This window comes from Beta vulgaris, chromosome 4, assembly GCF_026745355.1.
Source record: "Beta vulgaris subsp. vulgaris cultivar EL10 chromosome 4, EL10.2, whole genome shotgun sequence".
Taxonomy (NCBI): Eukaryota; Viridiplantae; Streptophyta; class Magnoliopsida; order Caryophyllales; family Amaranthaceae; genus Beta; species Beta vulgaris.
This window is the reverse complement of record NC_079205.1, coordinates 13,248,998-13,271,492: the sequence shown is the minus strand read 5'-3', so window position 1 is coordinate 13,271,492 and position 22,495 is coordinate 13,248,998. Positions and strand designations below refer to the sequence as shown.

The following is a 22,495-nucleotide window of genomic DNA, read 5'->3' as shown; positions in this document are numbered from 1 at the left end:
ATAATCTACTATTATAAAAAATATATAGTATTTTTTTCTTTTTTTTGCTGATCGCTACATATAAAGGAGTCAAATATATTAAGGAATAGAAGAGAGATAGAGAGAGTGATGAGAAGAGAGATAAAGTTACCATATTACTAGAAAATTAATATGTAAAAATCAATATGTTTCTTTTAAATAAGGGAAATGTAGCAATCAATGATGAATGGAGGAAGTACTACTATTATTACTTGCTAAATTGAGGCATGCCACTTCCTCGCTCTGTTTAATTCCATCTAGTAATTTCTAAGGCCTTCCGCTCAACTATACTTATTTATGCTTTCTAGGATGCATGATTCACCACTACGAAGTCTGCTAGTTAATGCATATGTAGCTAGGGATCCATGTCTCATCATAACTGGACACACTTTATGACCTAGGGATCCCATAAAGGGCTGCTTATATAAAGGTTGTAAATGAAATGTGCTAAAGTTTGCTAGTTAATGCATATGTAGATAGGGTTATCCATGTCTCATCATAACTGGGCACACTTTATGACCTAGGGATCCCCTAAAGGGCTGCCTATATAAAGGTTGTAAATGAAATATGCTGAAGTCTGCTAGTTAATGCATATATAGCTAGGGTTATCCATGTCTCATCATAATGGGGCACACTTTATGACCTAGGGATCCCCTAAAAGGCTGCTTATATAAAGGTTGTAAATTAAATGTGCTGAGCACATAAGACACATTTTGAGAGGATGAATGAACGAGCTGGAGAAACTGCAATGTGGATCGGAGAAAACATAGCTATATACTATTTGATTGAAGTTTGTTCATGACAATCTTATTTGTCATCATGGTATCAGAGTGAGGTTCGTATCAACTGAGTATGCCACTCAGTGTTTGCTACAAAATCTTCACCTTGTGATTTCTTTTTCATGAAAGTTTCCAACTTTATAATGACCTGTTAGGTGTTCTGTTGTTCTTGAATAGTTGAACTGGCTATATAGTTGTGTTAACCTATGTAGTCCTAGCAACTTTATTAAACCTAGGTATTTGAGCTGTTTATTAACTAAATGCACATGAGACAGATAATACAAGCCCTTTATATCTTCATCCTCAGATGGCAACAATTCCATCAATGTTGAGAAACTTTAGGGTTCCCAATAATTACGCTATAAGGTTGGCCTCTAAAATAAAACTACGCTATGTGACAAGGACTATAATGAGAGATGCTAGTGATGTTGTTAAACATGAAGCTTGAGACACCTATAACAACATGGTGAGTTCATGGATTATAGGTAGTGTGACCGAACCTATCAAAAGTCCATCATGTTTCATAACAACCCATTTGAAATATGGAAACAACTTGAAAAAACTATGCAGTGACTAATGGATCAGGAAAGTAAAAGCTGAGCAAGGAGATTTATGAGACAAACACAAGGAGGAAAATGTATCTTATTACTACACAGAGGTGAGAGGTTTGTGAAAGGAAGTTGAATCCCTGAGTAGTTTGCCTCCCATCATAACCCTCACTAGTGAATGCTTTTGTTAAAGCATTGAATGAAATACAAGTAGAGCATAAACTCTTCCAGCTGCTGAATGATCTCGATGAAGCATATAGTCTGCAAAGAAATGACCTCCTTATGTTGAGTCCCCTTCCTGCATTAGATGTAGCTTGTAGTTATGTACATTAGGAAGAAAGTTAATGAAAAACAAGTGTTTAAACCAGTGAAAGAAAAGAGCGATGACACTGCTACGCTTAGTAAGAGTAGTGAATTCACATGCGTTGAAAGTGGAAAAATAGGACATGCAAGAGACAAGTGCTGAGTTATAGGGTATCCAAGTAGACATCCCAAGGCACAAAGGAATGAAAGAGGAAAAACAAGGGATAGCTGGAAAAATAGTAGAGGAGGATGGTGGAGTAAGGGTGGAAGATACAATAAAGGAAGGAGAAGTGTTGCACAACATGGAAGGTGGATCCATTAGTGGAAGCAGCACCATCATAATAGCAAAACAACTTGATCAACTCATGAAGCTCCTTGCAAACCCCTCCAAGACTCCAGGATTTGACAGTGAGAAGAAATAGGTTACAACTATGCAAGAATGTTGAGCTATAATCTAGCAGACTCAGTGAAAGCTAAATGGATCATTGATTCAGGAGAATCAAATCACATGATTGATTGGCTTGGTATGTTGAAAAACACTAGTAGAATAAATGCTTATTGCTGCGGTCATATTGTTGGGGTTTTGCCCATACGCAGCAATATATCACGTAAAAAGAAAAAGAAAAATATAAATAACCATATTGTTGCGGTTTCGGCCAAAAACCGTAGCAATATAGTATCAACGAATATTTTTTGAAAAATGTTGACCCTTTGACCAGAATATATTGCTGCGGTTTCCGGCAAAAATCGCAATAATATATTAAAAGAATATTAACAAAACATTATTTTAATATATTGCTGCGGTTCTTTGGAAAAACCGCGGCAATAGCCTTTAAAATTTAATAAATCACAGTCAGGGTTCTCTCATCACTTCTACCTAGTGCTGTCAGTTTGGTTGAAAACCGTACCGATGGTTAAACTGCAAACGGTTGATCAACTGAACTGAATTGACCCATAACTGAAAAGTTAAAAACCGATAAGTCAATCAGATTAAAGTAAATTGCAATTAACTGAACTGTAACTGAACTGAAACTCAACCGAAAACATATCAAACTGAAATTAACTACACGAAAAACCGATTTAAACTGAACTGAACTGAACTGAAAATGAATTGAATTTAACTGAAAACTATTTCAAACTGTTTTTAACTGAACTGAATCAAACTGTTTTTAACTGAACTGAATCAAATTGTTTTTGACTGAACTGAATCAAACTGTTTTTAACACTACAAGAAAATGTCTCAACTACGACGAAATTTCTCGTTGTAAATGCGCTTGATCTTGTCGCAAATGGTCTTTTACGACGAGAAACGCGTCTGGTCGTCACTCTTCGTAAAAGGCTTGGTCGTAAAAAGTTTTACGACCAGTTAGACTAAGTCGTTGTAAATAATTTTGTACGACGAGAGTTAGATCTCATCGCTAATGTGAGCTATATATGATACACTTACATTTCTTTAAGCTTTTTCTTATAAACTTTAAACTAATACAAAGTTGACATAAATATTCACCTTGAAACTTAAAATAAAGTAGAATAAAATCGCAAATTCATAATATTTATATTTCATCAATGTGAATATAATTACAAATATTCACAATTCACAATACATAGTAGAAAAGAACTTTCTAAAATATACATTTTATGTAAGGTATTACACATTCTATTACTACATCTCTAAAGTAGTAGATCCACATAATAATGTTCTAGATAGATGGTGATCATTGGCAGTGAGTCATCAAGCAAAATTATGACCCAAACAACTCCATGAATCTGCAAAGGAGAAGAATTAATCTTCACATGCCAAACTATTCTTCCACGATTTTGACTCCAATGTGACACCAAATCTGCAAGACTAAAAAGTTGGATAATCCAAGTTAGTATCCGCATTCCACAATCATGACAATACAATATTTCCCAACAAAAAGAAAGTACCATAATAACAAAAATAAAATCTGAATTAGAACTATGGGGTACATTAGAAATAAACACTGCAATCTTCATAATAAACCTTAGGTATAAGTCATTGAGATATTGTTAGAAGATTATAGAAATATTTTGGTGATTCATGAACTAGAGAGATACACTTCACACAAGCATTTTAGCAAGCACATGGTGTGCATAGAAGGAAAAGAAATTGAAACTTACATCAGTATTTGATTGACGAACAACTGCAAAAGCAAAGAAAAGCTTGTTAGAACCTCAACCAACAAAATGAAAATTTAATAATATTAACACAGAAGAATTCGAGAATAACAACAAGAAAAACCTAGAAAATTAAGAGTATAAACTCCCAATATCAAGAATAAACCCAAAATTTCGAGCATAAACAACAAGAAAAACCAAGAAAATTTCGAATAAAAAACCCCCAAATATTCAATCCAAAACCCCAAAGGATATCGAATCCCCAAAAAATTGCGATGGAAGAACCGAGACGCTCAGATCTACACAAAGAAACCGTTTTTTTTTTTCCTTTTATGAAAACCTCCATCAATTTCGTACCTTGAAAGTGCTCACAAAAAATGAGCTTAGCTTGTAACCAAAGCTTGAAAAATAAAAAGGAAATTAGAATTGAGGAGGAAGACTCGCCGGAGAACGGAATGCGGCGCCTGAACTCTGGCGAGATCCTTTGTTAAAAAAGGGGTTTGGTTTCAATATAGGACAGAGAACAGTGAATGGAGGAAGGATTTTCTTAAGTTAGTCTTGTGAGTTGTGATGAGGAGAGAGTAGGCGGATGAATAAATGAATGAATTTGGGTTTCAATTTTCACTTCAATACAAAGCGCGAAGTATCCCGCTTTTATGTTCGGTGAAAATTTCAACATTTAAGTATTCACGAATCACGACCAGATTTCTACTTTAACAATGAGATTTCAATCTTGTTGCAAAAAATATGATCTATTTACAGATGGTAGGCTGAGGAGAGAGAATGTGAGAGAGAATGTGAGAAAGATGAGGAGGCAGGCGGATCACAGATGAGATGGGAGGGGATTAGGGTTTTAGAGAGGATAGATGGAAGAGAGATTAGGGAAATGGACATGGGTTTGTGAGATTGATGGTTAGATTTTAATATTTCTCAAATTGAAGGGTTCTAATTCATGGTCCATGATATTATTCTTTGACCAATAGGAAAAAAGAATGACCTAGCACATGGATTGATGACCTAGCACATGATTGACAACTTATATTCATTTGGTTTAATAACTTAGTAACTTTAATAATTAGTCAATTATTCTATTATAATTTGAAATTTTTGTTATTTTTATTGAAATTATTATGATTAGTATTTAAATATAACTATCATTTATTAATTAGCATAATATAACTATTATTATTACTATTATTACTATTTAATTAAAGTTATGAATTGAGTTTCTAAATGTTAATTGGCCTCTTTCCTTAAAGCGTTACTTATACAAATATCATTTGTGTATTAATCAATTAAGTAATGGTATAATTATATTTATTTAAGTGAACTTATATTTGGTGTTACATTGACTTATATTATCGACTTACAATGATACATTCATTGATCTCATCCGATAACAACTTGTTTCAACCAAATATATATTTTTATATTCAAAATGCATTTAACATGAAGACTAATAGCCAACATAGTGTACTATTATATTGAATTAGCTAAAATATTGTATTATTATCTTAAATTAGCTTATAATCTTTATTGATACATTCATTAATCTTATTTAGTAACAACTTCTTCAATTATCTATGAACAAGTTAGTGAGTTACTGAGTTGGTGAATAAGTCCAAGTGAGTAACTAACTAAATGCTAAGTTAACATATGGTTATTAACAAGTTAGTATATGTAATTGTTAACTTATTGACTTATGGTTGTTATGTTTACTATCGTTTATATAAATTGTTGTTATGTTTATTACTATTATTGTACGACATATGAACTCTCGTTATAATCACTTAAGCCTCATATGAACCATTGTTGTAAACATATGATTGTCATTTGTTATAGTATTATAAATTATCAAGAGTCGTTGTACTAATTTATGATCAATATAGTATTCAAATGGTTTTACAATTATTTTAATACTAATGTACAATACTAAAATGATTAAACATATTGATAAAATATTTGTTTATACTTTATCATATATAGCCATAACGTAATACATATATACCGCGTTATATGTTTGTTATTATTATTGCTATTATTAGCATTGTTGCTATTGTTATTATTACTATTAATATTTATATTTATATTGTTATTGTTATCGTTAGTATCCATGTTCTTATTTGTATTACTATTGCTATAGTCAACATTGTTACAATTACTGTTATTATTTGTATTTTTATTAGTTTTTTGTTATCATCCATATATTTATCGCATACACACATATGTATATATATGTCGATCTTAATCCTTTTAATAATATGATTCATTTACAAAATCCATATCAAAATCAAAATGACCCGATCAGGAGTTAACCAAAGTTGAATTGACCTTCAATAGTAAATGGACCCGATGCTTCACATAGATCGAACTAAGGTCATTAGTGATTCAACCCAAGTACACTTGACTCAACCCAAGCGTACATGAAATCCAAATACGACATGCGCAAACCCGGTCATAGACAAATATAGATACGTCTCTTGGTGCTATCGTTGTGTTCGACAAGTTTAACCTATTTGATAAAAGTCCAACCGAGTTGGAATCTCCTGCAATGAATAATGACTTGACCCGAAGCGAGACCCGAAGTGAAAAGATGTACATGGCATAACTGATATAAAGTTTCACCCGAGTCGATGTGGGTTTACTTAAGAAACTGAAATTAACTGAATCCGAATTGAAAATAACTGTTTAATTGATAGTAATAGGTAAAAAGTCAACTGTTTAAACCAAAACTATATGGGTCAAACCAAAAGACAAATGTAAACTTAACTGAAAATTGAATTAACTGTATGGATTGAAACTGAAACTGAAAAAGTTTAAACTGAATCAATTAAGCTCGAAAAAACGAACTGAATTAACTGAACTGAAGTCAACTGAACTGTTTGGTTTGAACCAGAACTGAACTGGTTAACTGAATTGACACCACTACTTCTACCCATCTCACTCTTTCTGCCATTTAGGGTTTTCTCAACCTTTACCTATCTCTCTCTCTCAGCCGTTTTATCACACACTATCTCTCCTCTCTCCCTCCTCCTACCTCTCACTGAACAACAAATCAGCGCCTCCTCCTCTCCCTCACACGCCATTTTCATCTCTCTCATCCTCCCAACTCACAGTTTCATCTCTCACCTCACAGTTTCATCTCTCAACTCACTTTGTCTGCCATACGCCTCTCTCCTCTCCTCCTCGTAATTCTCGCCGACATTCTTTAAAGAATCAGCGCTGACGTTCGAAATTCTCGCTGACGTTGTTTAAAAAATCGGCACCGACGTTCGAAATAGATTTTCGTTGCAATTTACACTGAATTTGGCGAAAACAACGATTATCTTTCAACTCACAGTTTCTCTTGTTTCAACAATTGTAAAAAAGTGGGGACACTTTTTAGGGTCGAACGACAACCCAGATTTGTTCGAAACTGCTGCTCGCTGGCGTTGGTTTTCGGCCTCCATTTTCGGCCCACGACGGTTGCTATTTCATTATTTGTTTTAGTTCCTTTTTTTTTCCTTTTTTTATTAGATTTGTTTATTGTTTTTATTAGATTTTTTTCGTTGCTTTTTCATTTTATTGTTTTGTAATATTGATGTAATTAGATTTTTCATCGTCATATATTAATAAGATTCATCTCATTTCATCTTTATTTTGTCTGCGAATTAGTGGATAGTGAATACGTTAGTTGTCTGATTTTAATATTTCAAAATTAATTGGCAAATGCAAAATTTTATTTTTACCTGTATTAGGACATATTACCGCGATTTTGGCTAGAAACCGTAGCAATATACTTGATTTTTCTGATATAAAATAATAATATTGCTGCGGTTTTTGCCTAGAAACTGCAACAATATACTTGATTTTTCTGATATAAAATAATAATATTGCTGCGGTTTGTGCTAGAAATCGCAGCAATATATTATTTACCTATTGCTGCACCCTTAATTGTCGCGTGGCCAAAACCGCCGCAATAGGCCACTTAATGACCGCATCAATAAATATTTATTCTACTAGTTTAAATGTCGTTGACATGAGTAAGGGGTATAGAATCAATCATCCTACTAGAGAAAAAACTATTATCTCAAACACGGGAGAAGTAGATTTGAAAAATGAAATGAAACTTAAAAATTTAGTTGACATACCTATTTTTAAACACGATATTCTCGCTGCTCAGAAGCTTACTGCATATGGTAATTGCAAGGTGGACTTTAATCCAAAATTTTGCATCATGCAAGAAAAATCATGGTAAGGTGAAGGAAGGTAGCAAATTAAAGCAATGCTTGTTTTTGAAAACTGGATTAATAGACCTTTGAATGAGATGACGAACTCTAGAAGAAAAGAAGTGTAAAGTGTGAAGAAATGGTGAAAAAAAGGGACGATGTGAAAGCAATGAATGCTGAAAGAGAAGTAAGGTAACTAGCACTATAACTGAGGTTCTAAGCATATCTCCCACCACTTTGTGGCACTAGAGGCTGGGACATGCCCCTATGCAGAAGATTGGAAACATCAAGAACCTGAAAGGGTTCAAGCATAACAGTAAAGAAGTGTGCATAAAATGCCCACTTGCAAGATTCCACTAAACTTCCATTTAGTTCATGTGAATCAGCTTCCAGATTATTTGAACTTGTTCACATAAACATCTGGGGCCTTATAAGACCCCAACCAGGTACAACCAAAGATATTTCACCACATGGATGGCTATAGTAGGGTGACATGGGTGCATATACTGAAGCAAAAGTCAAGTGCATTTGAAGTAATTCAGAGTTTTGTTCACATGGGACAAACTCGGTTTGAAAAGCAAGTAAAAGTGACAATGCACTGGAGTTTCATGGTATATTGTGCAAACCATTATTTACTAAGCTAGACCTCACTCACCAAACAAGTTGTGTGGATAGACCAAAGCAAAATGGAGGGCAGAGAGAAAACACAAGAACATCTTAGAAATGGCCATAAGCCCATAACATTAAGGTTCTAAAGTGGTCTTCCTCTGCAGTTTTGGGGAGATTGTGTGTTACGTGTAGTGAAAATTACCAACACAAGCATAATGCTCAACAACAAGACACCATATGATGTACTATACAACTCTCTTCCTAGTTATACGCATTTGAAACCTTTGGAATATTTGGTTCTTGCTAGCAAAGATAAATTCAATGCAAGAAGGGTCCCATGTCTTTTCCTTGGTACCCTATACAGAGAAAGGGTATAAACTCCTTAACTTAACCAACAAAATCCCCTTTGTGAGCAGGAATGTTAGTTTCTTTATGAGTAAGTATTTTAAATAATTCTAGAAACTATTCTCCCCTACAAACTGTTTAGTGTGATTGTTGAAAACCATGAGAGGAAGAGCACAACACTTGGTTGTGTATATGATATTTAGGAAGTTCAGGAAGGAGATGAAGAGAATAAAATTGGTACTTCTTTACTATAAGGATCCAAAAATGTATAAGGAGACATAAGGAGATCCACCAGGACTAACAAACCACCTACTTGGCATCAAGACTATGTCACTACCGATACAACCCAAGCATTTAAACTATAAGAAAAATGACCAACTCAAACAACACCAGTCACCAATTCTCATGCATGCTTCTTATCTCAAGCGCTTACTCAAAATGAACCCAATGGGTTCATAGAAGCTGTAATAGCCTTAGTTTTCAAGTTATGATGTTTTTGATAAATAAGAACTATTAACGAAGTACGTAATCTGTTGTAACTTTCGGTGGAATAAAAATTTATGAATAGCTTCTTATGTGAATTTTATCGGTAATGTGAATATTATGTGTTATTACGTCTTAAGCAATATGAATTATGAGTTAAGATAAGTTATTTTTGAATCACGTTACGAACATTAAGTATCGTTCTAGAGTTATGAGATTTTGACCTAATATCGGTATTATGTTTGAGATATTATGTAATTTTATGAATTAAGGGATTATTAAGCCTAAAAGTCTTTATTGGGGTATGATAATATTTTGAGGATTTAGTTTATCAATACTAAAGGATTAAATTTTAAGTGAAGAGAAATTAAGACGTAAAGAGAGACCAGAACATTGTGGAAAGTACTTAAGTTGTGAAATGCCAACTTAGCATTGTTAATTAAGATGAATTATGAAAATAACCTACACCTCTTTTTCTATAATTACTCATGAGGGGATCCCATTGTTTGTTTCAGCGAAAATCATCCAAGAAGATTAAGCCCAAAGTACTTCCTTTCTTCCCCTCCATCACGCCAGAATGGCGAGTGTGCTCCTCCCTGTTTATTTGCCATTTTTCTTAATTTATTTTTCGAGGCAATTTCATGCAATCACATTTCTGGATCATGCAAGTAGCATATGATATTGGAGAAAATTTAGCTAAAAATCCAACCAAAGGTAAGCCATAATAAACCAGTTGTTAACCGACTTTTTTTGCGATTTTAGCCTAGTGCTTTTGGGATAATTCTTGACTTATCTATACATTCGTGTCATGTAAGGTTGTTGAAGCTCATTTAAGGAACATATTATGTTTTGGATAAGAAATCTTGAGTTTTGACTATTGATTTAAGGAACGACACAATAACAAAGAGAATTTAATATGAAATTAATAATCTTAAATTATGTGATTGGTATATCGTATATGTGTGATAAGTCGTGTGTAAAAGAGTAATGTGACTAACATGTGTGTGATATAATTGTTGCATGTGATGCAGAAAAATATACATGATATTTTTATCTGTTAGTAAGTCAACCCACCATTCTACTTTATAAGTAATTAAGGACGATATTGTTTACAAGTATTCATAATAGTGATGATAAGTGGGTAAACAGAAGTTGTGGAATTAAGCAGTGATTATTAAGAAAGACATGTTAGGTATGTGCGTTAACGAAATGTTATAGGTAGATCCTTACTAATAGGAAGGTTGGAAGTGATAAAAAAAAGTTAGTACATGAGGGTTAAGATTAAGTTTGAGTTTTGGTGAGATCCTTAGGTAACTAATAGATTGCAAATTATTTAATTAGGAACCATGTTAGGACAAAAGAAGATCAGGAAAATTATGTGTTGTACCTAGTAGAGGAGGAACTTTTATTTATTATATTCTTGTAAGTGGACAAGTGCTTAGCATAAACACACCCTCGCCTCCCCCTATATGTCTCTACATTCCACATAAATTTCATCACAAATTTCAAACAAACTACTACTATGCAGAATTTGTCTTCTTCTCCCCTAGGAACTCGCCAGCCTTATGGTAATGTAGGGGCTATGTTCCCGCCTTGTTTTCTTTCGTTTTTCTTTCTCAACTTTTGTATACAAAGCCTAACTTTTATAAATATAGGTGCATACTATGAAGGGAAACACTCGAGCTTTACAACATAATAGGATCTGAAATTTTGATTTTAATTTGAATTGAAGAACACACAAATTATCTAAGTTTTGTAAGATGAACTTTGATGAACAAGACGATCAATAATGCCAGAATAAGAACTTTAACCTTCATTGAATATGGAGAATTTTTTTCCATTGTGTTAGAGAGAGTTATGTGAATCTATCATTACTAAAAGATAAAGGAAATGAAATAATACTTCTATATACAAACAACACTGGATTCTGGTGGAAATGATTAAGCTGAATTAATAACGCTTACAAAGAGAAGTTGCCAAGTAATAATCTCCAAGAAAGTTCGTCGCGACAGCAAGCGGCGTGGCAAACCCAGAGAAGAATAATTACTTTGGATCGAGTAATAGGAGAAAAACCCAATTTCTTCATCACTCCCTATTACTTTGGTATTCATGAATGTAATTTACCCAATTATGTCCCGACTATTAACCATCATTTTTCCAACGAACTAGACCACAGACAAATGAGAGGGGTAAGCATGGTTCATTTTTCTTTTTCGTCCTCTCACTCCCTCTCCTCCATCTTTTGCACTTAAGAGGATTTTTTTTTAAAAGAGAGTTAACAGGTTACCAACAGATGACAAGTAAAACAAGACTATTTTAAGAAGATAAAGGCAAAAGGTAGGATTATATTGAGTTAGTCCAAAGTTGGGACTGCTTTAAGAAGACCGCTCAAAGGTGAGATTATTCCCATGAATTTTTCCCTCCTAAAAATGTCTGCATAATTTTTAGTATTATGATACTGTTGTGAAAGGCACACTTTGTGTTGATAGAATCTTAGATTATTTGCTTATATTTCTCCAAATGTAAATTTCTCATGATTATTAGAATATGTTTTTTGTGATTATATTCAAATAGTTTACTTATGAAAATCAATTGTCTGAGTAAAGAGTTATTCATAATACTGAAATTTAAGCTTTTGTTGAAATTGAAGATGTATAGGTAAGATGTGACCTATAAGATGACTATAATAATTAATTATGTGTCTATTTTTCTTATCCATGTTATGTATTCGAAACATTTATGGTCTGCTAGAAAAAGAAGAACAATAGTGTTAAGCCTTCCACAGATATAGTATGACTTATTGAGCACACATAAGAATGATAAAGGCAAACTTGAATGAGTTCACACCACACGATCAAAAACCATTCATGTATCTCTTCTATTTGTAAACAAAACCATACAATATTATATTTTGTAGAGTAACCCTGAAATTTTCCACTTTATTGAATCTTGGATCTTATTATAAATTATCAAGCTTTCATGTTCTAAGGAATGCCAAAAAGCACACACTAGAAAGTATTTCGAAAGGCTTCAGCTCCCTTGTTACTTACTGACAACACAATTACGTGCATATATAGGCTATGAAGAATGGATGACGTTAATTTTAATAATATTTTGAAGGTCTGACTTGCATAACTTTTAGATACCAACTTTTGTTAATGAAGGGAAACATTACGGCTTTTTGTTGAACTATGTATGTATTTTTTGTGATCTAAAATACATTATCATTTCAAATGTTATTTTGTAATATAATACAAAAAATGCATTTTATATTATACACCCAAATATAAAAGAATGGATTTGACGATCTTTCAACAAAATTGCATAATCTTATTAGAACGTAAATTTGTAATTAATAGATGTATATATATTCTTTTGATAAAAAAATTTAAAAAATTAATCTTTTGCAAACCTTTGTGGTTGTAGAAAACAAATCTATTCTAGCAACTACTTCTGTTGCCGAACAAAAGCCAACATATTGCAACAAGTATGGCTATTGCGCAAGATATGACAATTTTTTTTTTGGCGGAAAATAATATATTTTGCAACGACTTGTGTATAGTAATGACAAAAATAATTGCAAAAGCGTTTATTTTTTGCAACAACAAATGTCGTTATTAGCTACCCGCGTACCCGCAACAACAAAAGTCGTTGCAATACCTATTTCTACGACTTGAGTTGTTGCAATGAATATTTTTTCTTGTAGTGATGTTGGTTATTAATTATAAATAAGCATTGCATCTCTAAGGAAGTACATGAAAGTTGTGATTTTTGACAGTAAAACTAGCTTAAGGCATGTTTAATGGGTTTTTATTAAAGATTTATGTGTGAATGTATTTTGTTTGATTTTGGCTTGAACATGCGGTAGATTATATGGTGGTAATGAGGTTGCAAATATAAGTTAATTGTTTAAAATTTTTCCTATTTTGGTGTGGAACATTTTTGTTATGGAAGGTGTTAAAGGAACATTGTTTCTTCCATCTTAAAAAGAGGATTAATCATTAAATTGAAATTTTTATGATGAACTCTTGGTAAAAAGGCACTTTATTGTACTAATGAGGATTTTCCAAGTTCATTTCATAATTTATTAGTAAACTAAAAACGTTGGAAACCGCTAAAAATTACGTTTTTTTGGATGAACTATGGTTGATTCTTATGGGAGTTTTGAAAGGGAGGAATTTTTCTAAAACAAATAGGCATTTGCAATAGCTTACCAAATAATTTACATGTGTAAAAGTTAATTCCAAGGTAAAGATTATTTCAAGAGAAATCTTCTTTTACAAACTCCGAAACATCGTTTTCACTCATGGTTTTTCCAATTTTTCACTCTATCGTTGAGATTACTTTCCTTAGTTGAGCTTATGAGTTTTTACTTGCACCTCAAAGTCATATAACTACTATCCTAGGCCTCATAAATTATTTTACCAAAGTCTTAAAGTGGTTTTGTGAATAGAATACTACAAGAAATGTGTTTGAGAACTCGTTTAAAAATTCTTGAACGGCAAAAGTGAATTTGAATCTGTTTTGCACGGGGAAGGGTTATGTGTGTATCTTGTGTGGGGCCAATATCTTAGAACAACTTGCAAGCAAGTAAAACAGTAGGGGCTTAAGGTTTGAAATATATGGAATTTTACACTTAGGTGTACCTCAATGTGGGAACTCTTCTTTCTGCTTTACTTTTCATTTGACTAAAAGTTATATGTTCGTTCTTTGTGAGGTTTTGAACAAAGTTTCTTTAAAATGTTAAGTATTTTGTAAACATATGTTAGTAAAGTGTCAACGGAACAATGATTTGTGTATAGACTATGGAGAGTATACGTCGATCCCTAATTTCAACCACAATAATGTGTTTCTGGTTTGATTTGTGTACCCGCGTAAGCAGATTTTGTTATATGAATCTGTCTCAACCGGGCAGAATCTCTTGTGTAGGATTTCAAAGGAAGGTTCAAGGAATTCCAAGTTTGCGTTAAGGGATGTTTGTAGCAAGCTGGAACTTGAGCATGATCATATCACCTTTGCTAAATGGCTTTTATGACGTACAATGTTAATCAGTTTTTGTGTCAGCTTTTGAACTACGTACTATAATAACTTGAACCGTTTAGTTGGTTATGTATGTTTTTTTTAAAATTACGTTCCTAGAGTCAACCTAGTCATATTTTGTTATATATATATGTATGGATATCATTGCTTATGTGAAATCTTGGTGGCATGGAGATGTGGATTTAACTACTATTATTAACACATGCATTGTGCTTATCCCTAAATGTGATGATCCCAAGTGTATGGTTGATTTTCGCGCGATTAGTGTTTGTAATGTGTTATACATACTAATCTCGAAGATTCTTGCAAATAAGTTGATGCCTTTTCTATACTCTATTATATCTCAGCAACATAGTGCTTTTGTCCCGAAACGTGTTATTACTGACAACGCGTTTATAGCTTTTGAAACTTTTCATGCTATGAAGCGTAGACGTGAGAGTGTAGAGGGGTCTAGTGCTCTTAGGCTGGATATGAGTAACACGTACGATATAGTAAAGTTTTTTAAGCAGGTGATGCAGAGGATGGGGTTATGTTCCATGTGGATTCAACGCATTATGTGTTTGTTGAGTAGTATTTCCCTCTCTTTCAAGATAAATTCTAGGGTCTCTTATTCCTTCGAGGGGTCCCCATCAAGGTGATCCTATATTTCCTTATTTATGTCTTCTGATGCTTTTTCATTGTTGATTGATAAATCTGCGAGAAGTAATTTGGTACATGGGGAACAAGTCTGTAAAGGAGCTCCGAGGGTGTCTCATTACTGTTTGCAGATGACATTATACTCTTGGGAAATTCTCATTGGTAACCTTGTAGTATGGGAAATTATATTTGGTAACCAATTTAAAACCTTATTTCATAATGTGACCTTGTAGTATTGTTTTATAACTGAACATGACATTAATGAGGTGGTTTACATAAAATCTTGTGTTTTATAGGCTTTTAAGGTTTAACCATGATTATTTACTAACCACCCTCCATTTCCCTCTCAAAATCAAAACCTTCCCCCTCCCCCCAAAATCAAAACATTAATGAGGGTGCATGTCTCATTACTGTTTGCAGATGACATTATTTACAGAAGCCTTTGGTACTAAGTGGGTAGATGCCATGAATTGAAGAGCTTGAGGCTGTTGAAGAAAATCATACTTGGATCATAACTGATTTACCACTAGGAAAAACTCCTATTGGAAGCAAGTGGTTGTACAAAATATAATATAACTAAGATGAGAGTATAAGCCGATACAAGTCTAGACTGTTATCATGGGAAATAGACAGACACTAGAGTAGATTATGAGCAAACAATTGTTCATGTAGCCAAGATGGCCACATCTAGATATTTTCTTGTTGTTGCATCCATAAAAGGATGGTATTTGCACCAAATGATGGATGTAAAAAATACTTTTGTTTGTGGTGAATTCAAGGACAATGCGTACATGAAGATGCCACCAGAATTTTTGGTTAGGCTAACAGTGTAAAGAGTAGGTGAATATGTGAACACAAGCAAGAGCAGTAAAGTGTGTAAGTTGAATAAGTCTTTGTATGGATTTAAACATGCACCATGGCAATCGTTTGCCAATTTGAGCAATGCTCTGAAATAGCATGGGTTTGTACAATTAAATTATGACTACTCCTTGTTCAACAAATAAAACAAAGGAAGTCTTATGGTGATCCTTGTATATGTAGATGATTTGATTCTAGCAAGTGATGATATGAATGCTATAAACCCTACCAAGAAACTTCTAAGCTCTCACTTTCAAATGAAAGATATGGGAATACTTAGGTATTTCCTAAGTATTAAAGTAGATCATTGTGAAGAAGGTATCTTTCTTTCAAACAGAATGTATGTCCAAAATCTACTTAAAGAGTATGAAATGACCAATTGCAAACATGTGAGACTTCATGTGGACAGATTAAAAACTCACCACTACTGCTCGAGATGCTTTTCCACACTTTGGGTGATACAAAAACCTCGCAGGAAAGCTTATTTACCTGTCTTTGACAAGGCATGACATTACCTTCACAATCCATGTGCTTAGTGGGTTCATCCATCAACCTACAAGAACTTATATGTAAGATGCTAGAGAGTACTAAGATACCTAGCATAGTGCACTAGTTAAGGAATTCTTCTTGCCAAAAACTCAAGTGCAAAGCTTGAAGCACTATGTGATTGTGATTCATAAGGATGTGCATGGGTTAAGACCCTTACAAGACCCTACTAGACACTACCCTAATTTTTGATATGGGTCTGGGTCCAAGTGAATTTCTTAGGCTCTGGGTCTAGGTCTTAATATTCTAGACCCGGACCCTACTCAAACCCTATACTTAGATCATAAAGTAATTTAATATTCTTTTGTCTTTTGTGTTTTAGAGAAAAACCTTCGTAGTTATCCTAAGATTTCAAATTTTGATATTTGGATCCTAAATTCTTAACTCAAACCTAGGCCCAACATATCATAGGCATTATCAAAAGTCAAGAAATATACATGATCTGAAAAATTCAAGAAAAATAAAGGAAATAAGCTAGACCCTAGACAGTGTAGGCCCTAAGGGCTTGGGTCTAGTTCTAAATTTTCAAGACCCTTACGGTCCGGGTATGGATCTAAGTCCAACAATTTTAGGGTCTAGGTCTAGGGTCTGACCATAACCGACCCATACCCTACCTATGCCCATCCCTAGTGATTGGAGAGGTTGTGCATCTACCAAGAGATCCACTTCAGGATGTTGTGTGCTACTTGTGAAGTCTCATATTTCCTAGGAATGAAAGAGATAATCTGTTGTTCCAAGAATCAAGGCTGAATATATGTTTATGGCACTAACGATTTGTGAAGTCATGTGGCTCAGACAACTTCTGCAAGATCTAGGAGTGAAAGATGTTGGGACAACCTTAATTTAGTGTGATCTAATGAAGCTACTCTTGCCATTGCCTCTAATCCAATGCATCATGAGAAGACAAAACATGTAGATTTTGACTGCCATTTTATTAAAGATAAGACTAATGAAGGTATTATTTCCCCTATATATGTTTCACCAAGCAACAAGTGGCATGTGTGCTGATGAAGTTCCTCTCCACTCAACAACACCAATTTCTACTCCCCAAGTTGGGAGTTCAGTCATCTCATCACTCTCGGCTTGAGGGGGAATGCTAAATTACGGCATACTTCCTCTCTTGAAGTCTTTTTGGTAGTTTGTAACGATTTGGCCTAACTATGCTTAGATAGGGTTTCTAGAATGATTAACCACTATCGAGTTAATGCTCTTACTTTTTTTTCCTAGTTATTACTTTTGTAGCTAGGTGTCGCATCATGATTGGGCACACTTTATGACCTAGGGATGCCAAAGGGGCATGTCTATATAAAAGCTGTAAATGAAATTTGTGCTGAGCACATAAGACACAGATTTAGAGAAAATGAAATAAATGAGAGAAACTGCGAGTTAGAGAAAATATAGTGATGTATCATGCTTTTACATAGTTTAGGTGCATTTAGGTTGTATTTTACGAGCATTTACGTGCATTATTGTTGGTTCATAATTGGGTATAATTACTTAAGTTACGATTTATTAATCCTTTTATGTGTTTTTGGTGTTCTTTTTGATGAATTTCAGGTATTGAGAACATAATAGGAGTATTATTGAATAAGCTTTACTATTTAGGAGTAATTGAAAGGAAGCTACACTGATAAAGATCGGTATGTATATCTTTGAGTGCAAATTGGAGCCAAATTAAAACAAAGTTAGAATTTAATAAAAAAATTGTGGAAATTGAGTCATGTTTACTCCGTTATCCAAAACATCTTACTTGATAATTATAATTGAATGGTTCCAGAGGCATTGGAAACTAGACTTGAAGACCTTTCCAATGATAGGATTCGAGGCCTAAGATAAGTTTTATTATGGAAATTATGAGCTTTGCAAGTTCACACTATTTTCCTCAGGCCTCCTCCACGTACGCAGATTAGTTAATTTCGTCTATTTAATTATTTAATTGACTTTTTTTATCTGTTTAATTTACTTAACAAGTAGCATTAGGAGATACAATTTTATATGAGAGGATTTATGAATAGGTTATTATGATATATATTCATTATTCAAGTAGACATTATTTTTCTCCTTTAGATTTTCTCTCGCTCTCTAGTTTTTTCTATATTAGACTTAATTTATTTCTTTTGCAATTTGGAAATTCAAGATTGGGTCTTTAATCAAAATTTCAGATTCATATTCCATTCAAACACAATTAAATTTTTTTATTTTCCTACGTTTTGTTTGTTGTAAATTGTAATTATGTTTTCAATTGAATTTGTTGATTTTATTGCTATGATGATTAGTAAGTAGTCTTTTTTATCTAAGATTGAGTTGATACCTAGTATAAATTGATCATATGAATTGTCTTTATTTCCCATGTTGAATTATATGTTAGGATTTGATATATTGTTTTTGTAGTCTATTTTGCATCTTTATCTAATCCTTACTTTCTATTGTCAAAGAAAATTGGATTTGAAATTAGAAGTTATCTATTTGCTGCTAAATTGTTATTCTTTTAATTGAGTTTATCAACGAAAGTGGGTCATGTTTTAGATAGTCTTGTCAGTGATTTGAATTCTCCCATGAATATAGGTCAGAACTAGGATTGAGAATTGTATATATATATATATTTTTAATGCTTTTAATTATGTGTGTAAGTACTCAAAATAGGAGACATACATGTTAGGTAGGCCTTTTTGCTATCATGAAAGTGGCCTATAAGTATTCAGGAATGATAAAGGATCTAATTTCGATTTGCATCAGCACTTTGTTGCTGAGTCATGATGTTAATCTCGCCTAAACTATAATTGAGATATGAGGTATGTATTTATCAATTCATATTAGCGGGGATCCTTAATCTTAGTGTTTAATTATCATAGTTATAATCATTGATCATGTCTTGTTATTAGTTTAGCTACTTTTACTTAAAACCCATCTAGATATTGAATGGTGTAGTTATTTAATAGTCTAGAATCAACAAGTGTTTAATATTGCAGCTCCACGAGTTCGACCTATATGTGTTACGATACCGTTCACTTATGGTATTAAAATAAAACCTTAACGCATAGCTGCTTACTGTTTGATTGAAGTTTGTTCATGACAATATCATTTTTCATCATTACTCCATATTTTTATCTGTCCACTATTGATTGTTGTGTCACATCATAATGTTCATTTCACATATACTTATTCTAATTAGTTGTATGTACTTGATAAATATTTATTCCATGGAAGAGAGTTGGTTCGGGCTTCGAGTTGTGGAAAGTGACAGTGGTGAAGGGCTCATGGCTCCTAGGAAATGGTTTGGGTTTGTAGTCATGGGAGTGCTTTCCTACTATGTTTGTAAAAAGAAATTTAAGGCAAAATTTTGGACGCCATGAAATTGTCCCAAACTATCTTTAACTTTCAAATTTTTACGAGAAACTATCTTATAAAGACAATTATTGTCCTAAACAACCTTACTTTTACAATTTTGTTGTTGACAGCTACCTTATGCCGGTTTCCGGCATTGACTTTTGTTTTTTCAGTTCAAAATTGTGGGAAAAACAAAATTACCCTTGTGGAAATTGAGGGTGATTGTTTCAATCTTAGTTAAAATAGAAGAAGAATTTAATGATGGATTGGTGGTATAAAGTGTCACATAATCAATATGAGAAAGAGAGAGCGCGCGCGCACACATGGAAATGGGGAAACTAGGGTGGGGAAAAGTCAAAAAAGGTTTAAAGCGGTCAAGTAATATAACGTGATATTAAAAAACCGTAAAAAACAAAGGTCAATGCCCAAAACTGGTATAAGTAGTTGTCAACAACAAAATGGTAAATGTAAGGTAGTTTGGGACAACAATTTTTTTATAATGTAGTTTTTTTTGAAAAACATGAAAGTTAAAGGTAGGTTGGGACAAAAAATTATTTACATAATCTCTATTATATAAGCCATGGGGGAGATATGGCGTTCCTCTTTGAAAGACTTATATATCCATAATTAAAACATAAAAAAAACCTATTAAATTTTTTTCATTCATATCCTGATTTACAATTATGCATAATAAGGAAAGTTATAAAGAGATAAAACTAACATATAAAAGTTAAGATTGTCATTAAAAGATTACTTACAATGAGGAAGCTAACATAACAAAGAAATTTTTCAACAATTATAAAGCCAAAAATACAAAGTTTTATTTTACCTAAACATTCAATAACAACTACAAAGAACATAAACTAAAAATTCATAAAATGACCCAAAAATAAATTACATAACTCATCTTTTTATTTTTCGGTATAATTGTCGTAATCAAGATGTTATTGAAACAAAATAGTTAAACCTGATGAGAAAAAGTAAGTATATACCAACTTCTTTTATCTTCATTTTCAATGCTACGTTTTGTAAAAATATTGTACTCCCCCTGTTTTTTTTTATCTTTTTTACTATCATGTGCACTTCTCCTAATGCACATCTTGAACTTAAATATCTTTTATTATATATTAGTAAAAATTATAGCGATTGAATAATAATAATATAATGTACTAATTGAGACGAATCAAATAAGATCCCACATGACTATATCGTTCCTTATAAATTGGAAAAAGTTGAGAAGATGCTCTCTAAGTATAAATAGCCAAGATTCTAAGTACGATAAAAAAAATAAATAGAGGGAGTAAGTATAAACTACATGTTTATCTTTCACATTAATATTAATGTTTTTTTATGATTCCAAACATCAATATTAATATTAATGTTGTAGCATGCATCGATTGCATACGAGGCTAGTAGATATAGAAACTAAGGAGGCTATCATAATCGTTAGACATGACAAAAGTAGAAAATATATCATGTATACATGAAACACAAAAATATTAATGTCATTTGTAATCGTTAGACAACATTTTATATAAATTTTATTTGTTATTCAATAACAAGATAAAGTATAGTATATATGTATACATAGAGATAAGTAACCAATAAGATAATTCTTGGTCTAAGTTCATTTCCTTATGAAAATGGGGTCCGGGGGTTGTAGCATACATTAGCTTAGCCCTTAATTATTGCTTCATCCTTGCTGATGGACATCAACATTTCTAGTTTTTGAAGAAGCAAATCAAAATCACGTTGGCTTTTTATTAAGCTGAGGCGCACATATTGGTTTTCAGTCCCATATGATTGACCTTTACGACCGAGGATGTCCGCTGCTTTAAGTACTTCATAGCAATCTGAATCTTCTTCCCTTTCACACTTCACCCACGCATATGCTGCCATATATAATTCAAAAAAAAAAATCATATTCTTATTTATTCATGATTTGTCAAAGGATCATCTCAACCAAAAAGTTAAGTTGATGGTTGAGGCTCCATAATAGTTTTATACTTCTATCAACCCCCCTCACGTAAGAGCCCTTTGGACTTAAAGTGTGGATGCAACACATGCCTCCATCATACCTGCCGCTAGGTATTCCAGTTAGAAAGGAGGAGTGGATGAGATTCGAACCCGTAACCTTTATGTCACCCTGGCTCTGATGCCAAGTCAGAGGACCAACTAGGGATGTCAACCCAATCCCGATCCGGCCCTATTACGCTCCGATCTAAAGGAAAAAATTAGATTCAACTCCAACAAAAAAGTAATCCGCCTTCGACTACATTTAAAAAGCCCGACTCCGAGTCACAAGAGGATCGAAGTCGAATCTCATAAAATAATCCGACATCCGAATCCGACTCCGACTTTGAGTCAATCAATACTTTTTTCTTATTTATGTTAATGCATTATTTATGTATAACATATCCATATGATTATTAGAATAAATTGTAATGATTCTATTATTGTGTTCAGATTTTAAGTCGGATCGGATTCAGAGTCGGATTTAAAGTCGGCTCAGATTCGGATTTTCGGAAAGGATGTTGGAGTCGGAGTCGGATTTAAAATCCGACTTCTTGTAGGGTCGGAGTCTGATTATGCATAATACGGTCCAAGTTCGACCCGTTGCTATCCCTAGGACCAACTCAACCAAAAGCCAAATTAA

The 22,495-nt window shown here is 33.2% G+C and overlaps 1 protein-coding gene across 1 annotated transcript in view; it reads right to left on the bottom strand.

The window, feature by feature from the left end:
- Positions 1-21,301: 21,301 nt before the first annotated feature.
- The window catches only part of LOC104891475 (tryptophan aminotransferase-related protein 3), a 29,084-nt gene continuing 27,890 nt past the window's right edge, over positions 21,302-22,495 (bottom strand). The window contains exon 5 of the mRNA XM_010677171.4: positions 21,302-21,731. Within this exon, the coding sequence (XP_010675473.1) occupies positions 21,514-21,731 (218 nt within the window). The 3' untranslated portion in view covers positions 21,302-21,513. The remainder of the gene's footprint in view (positions 21,732-22,495) is intronic.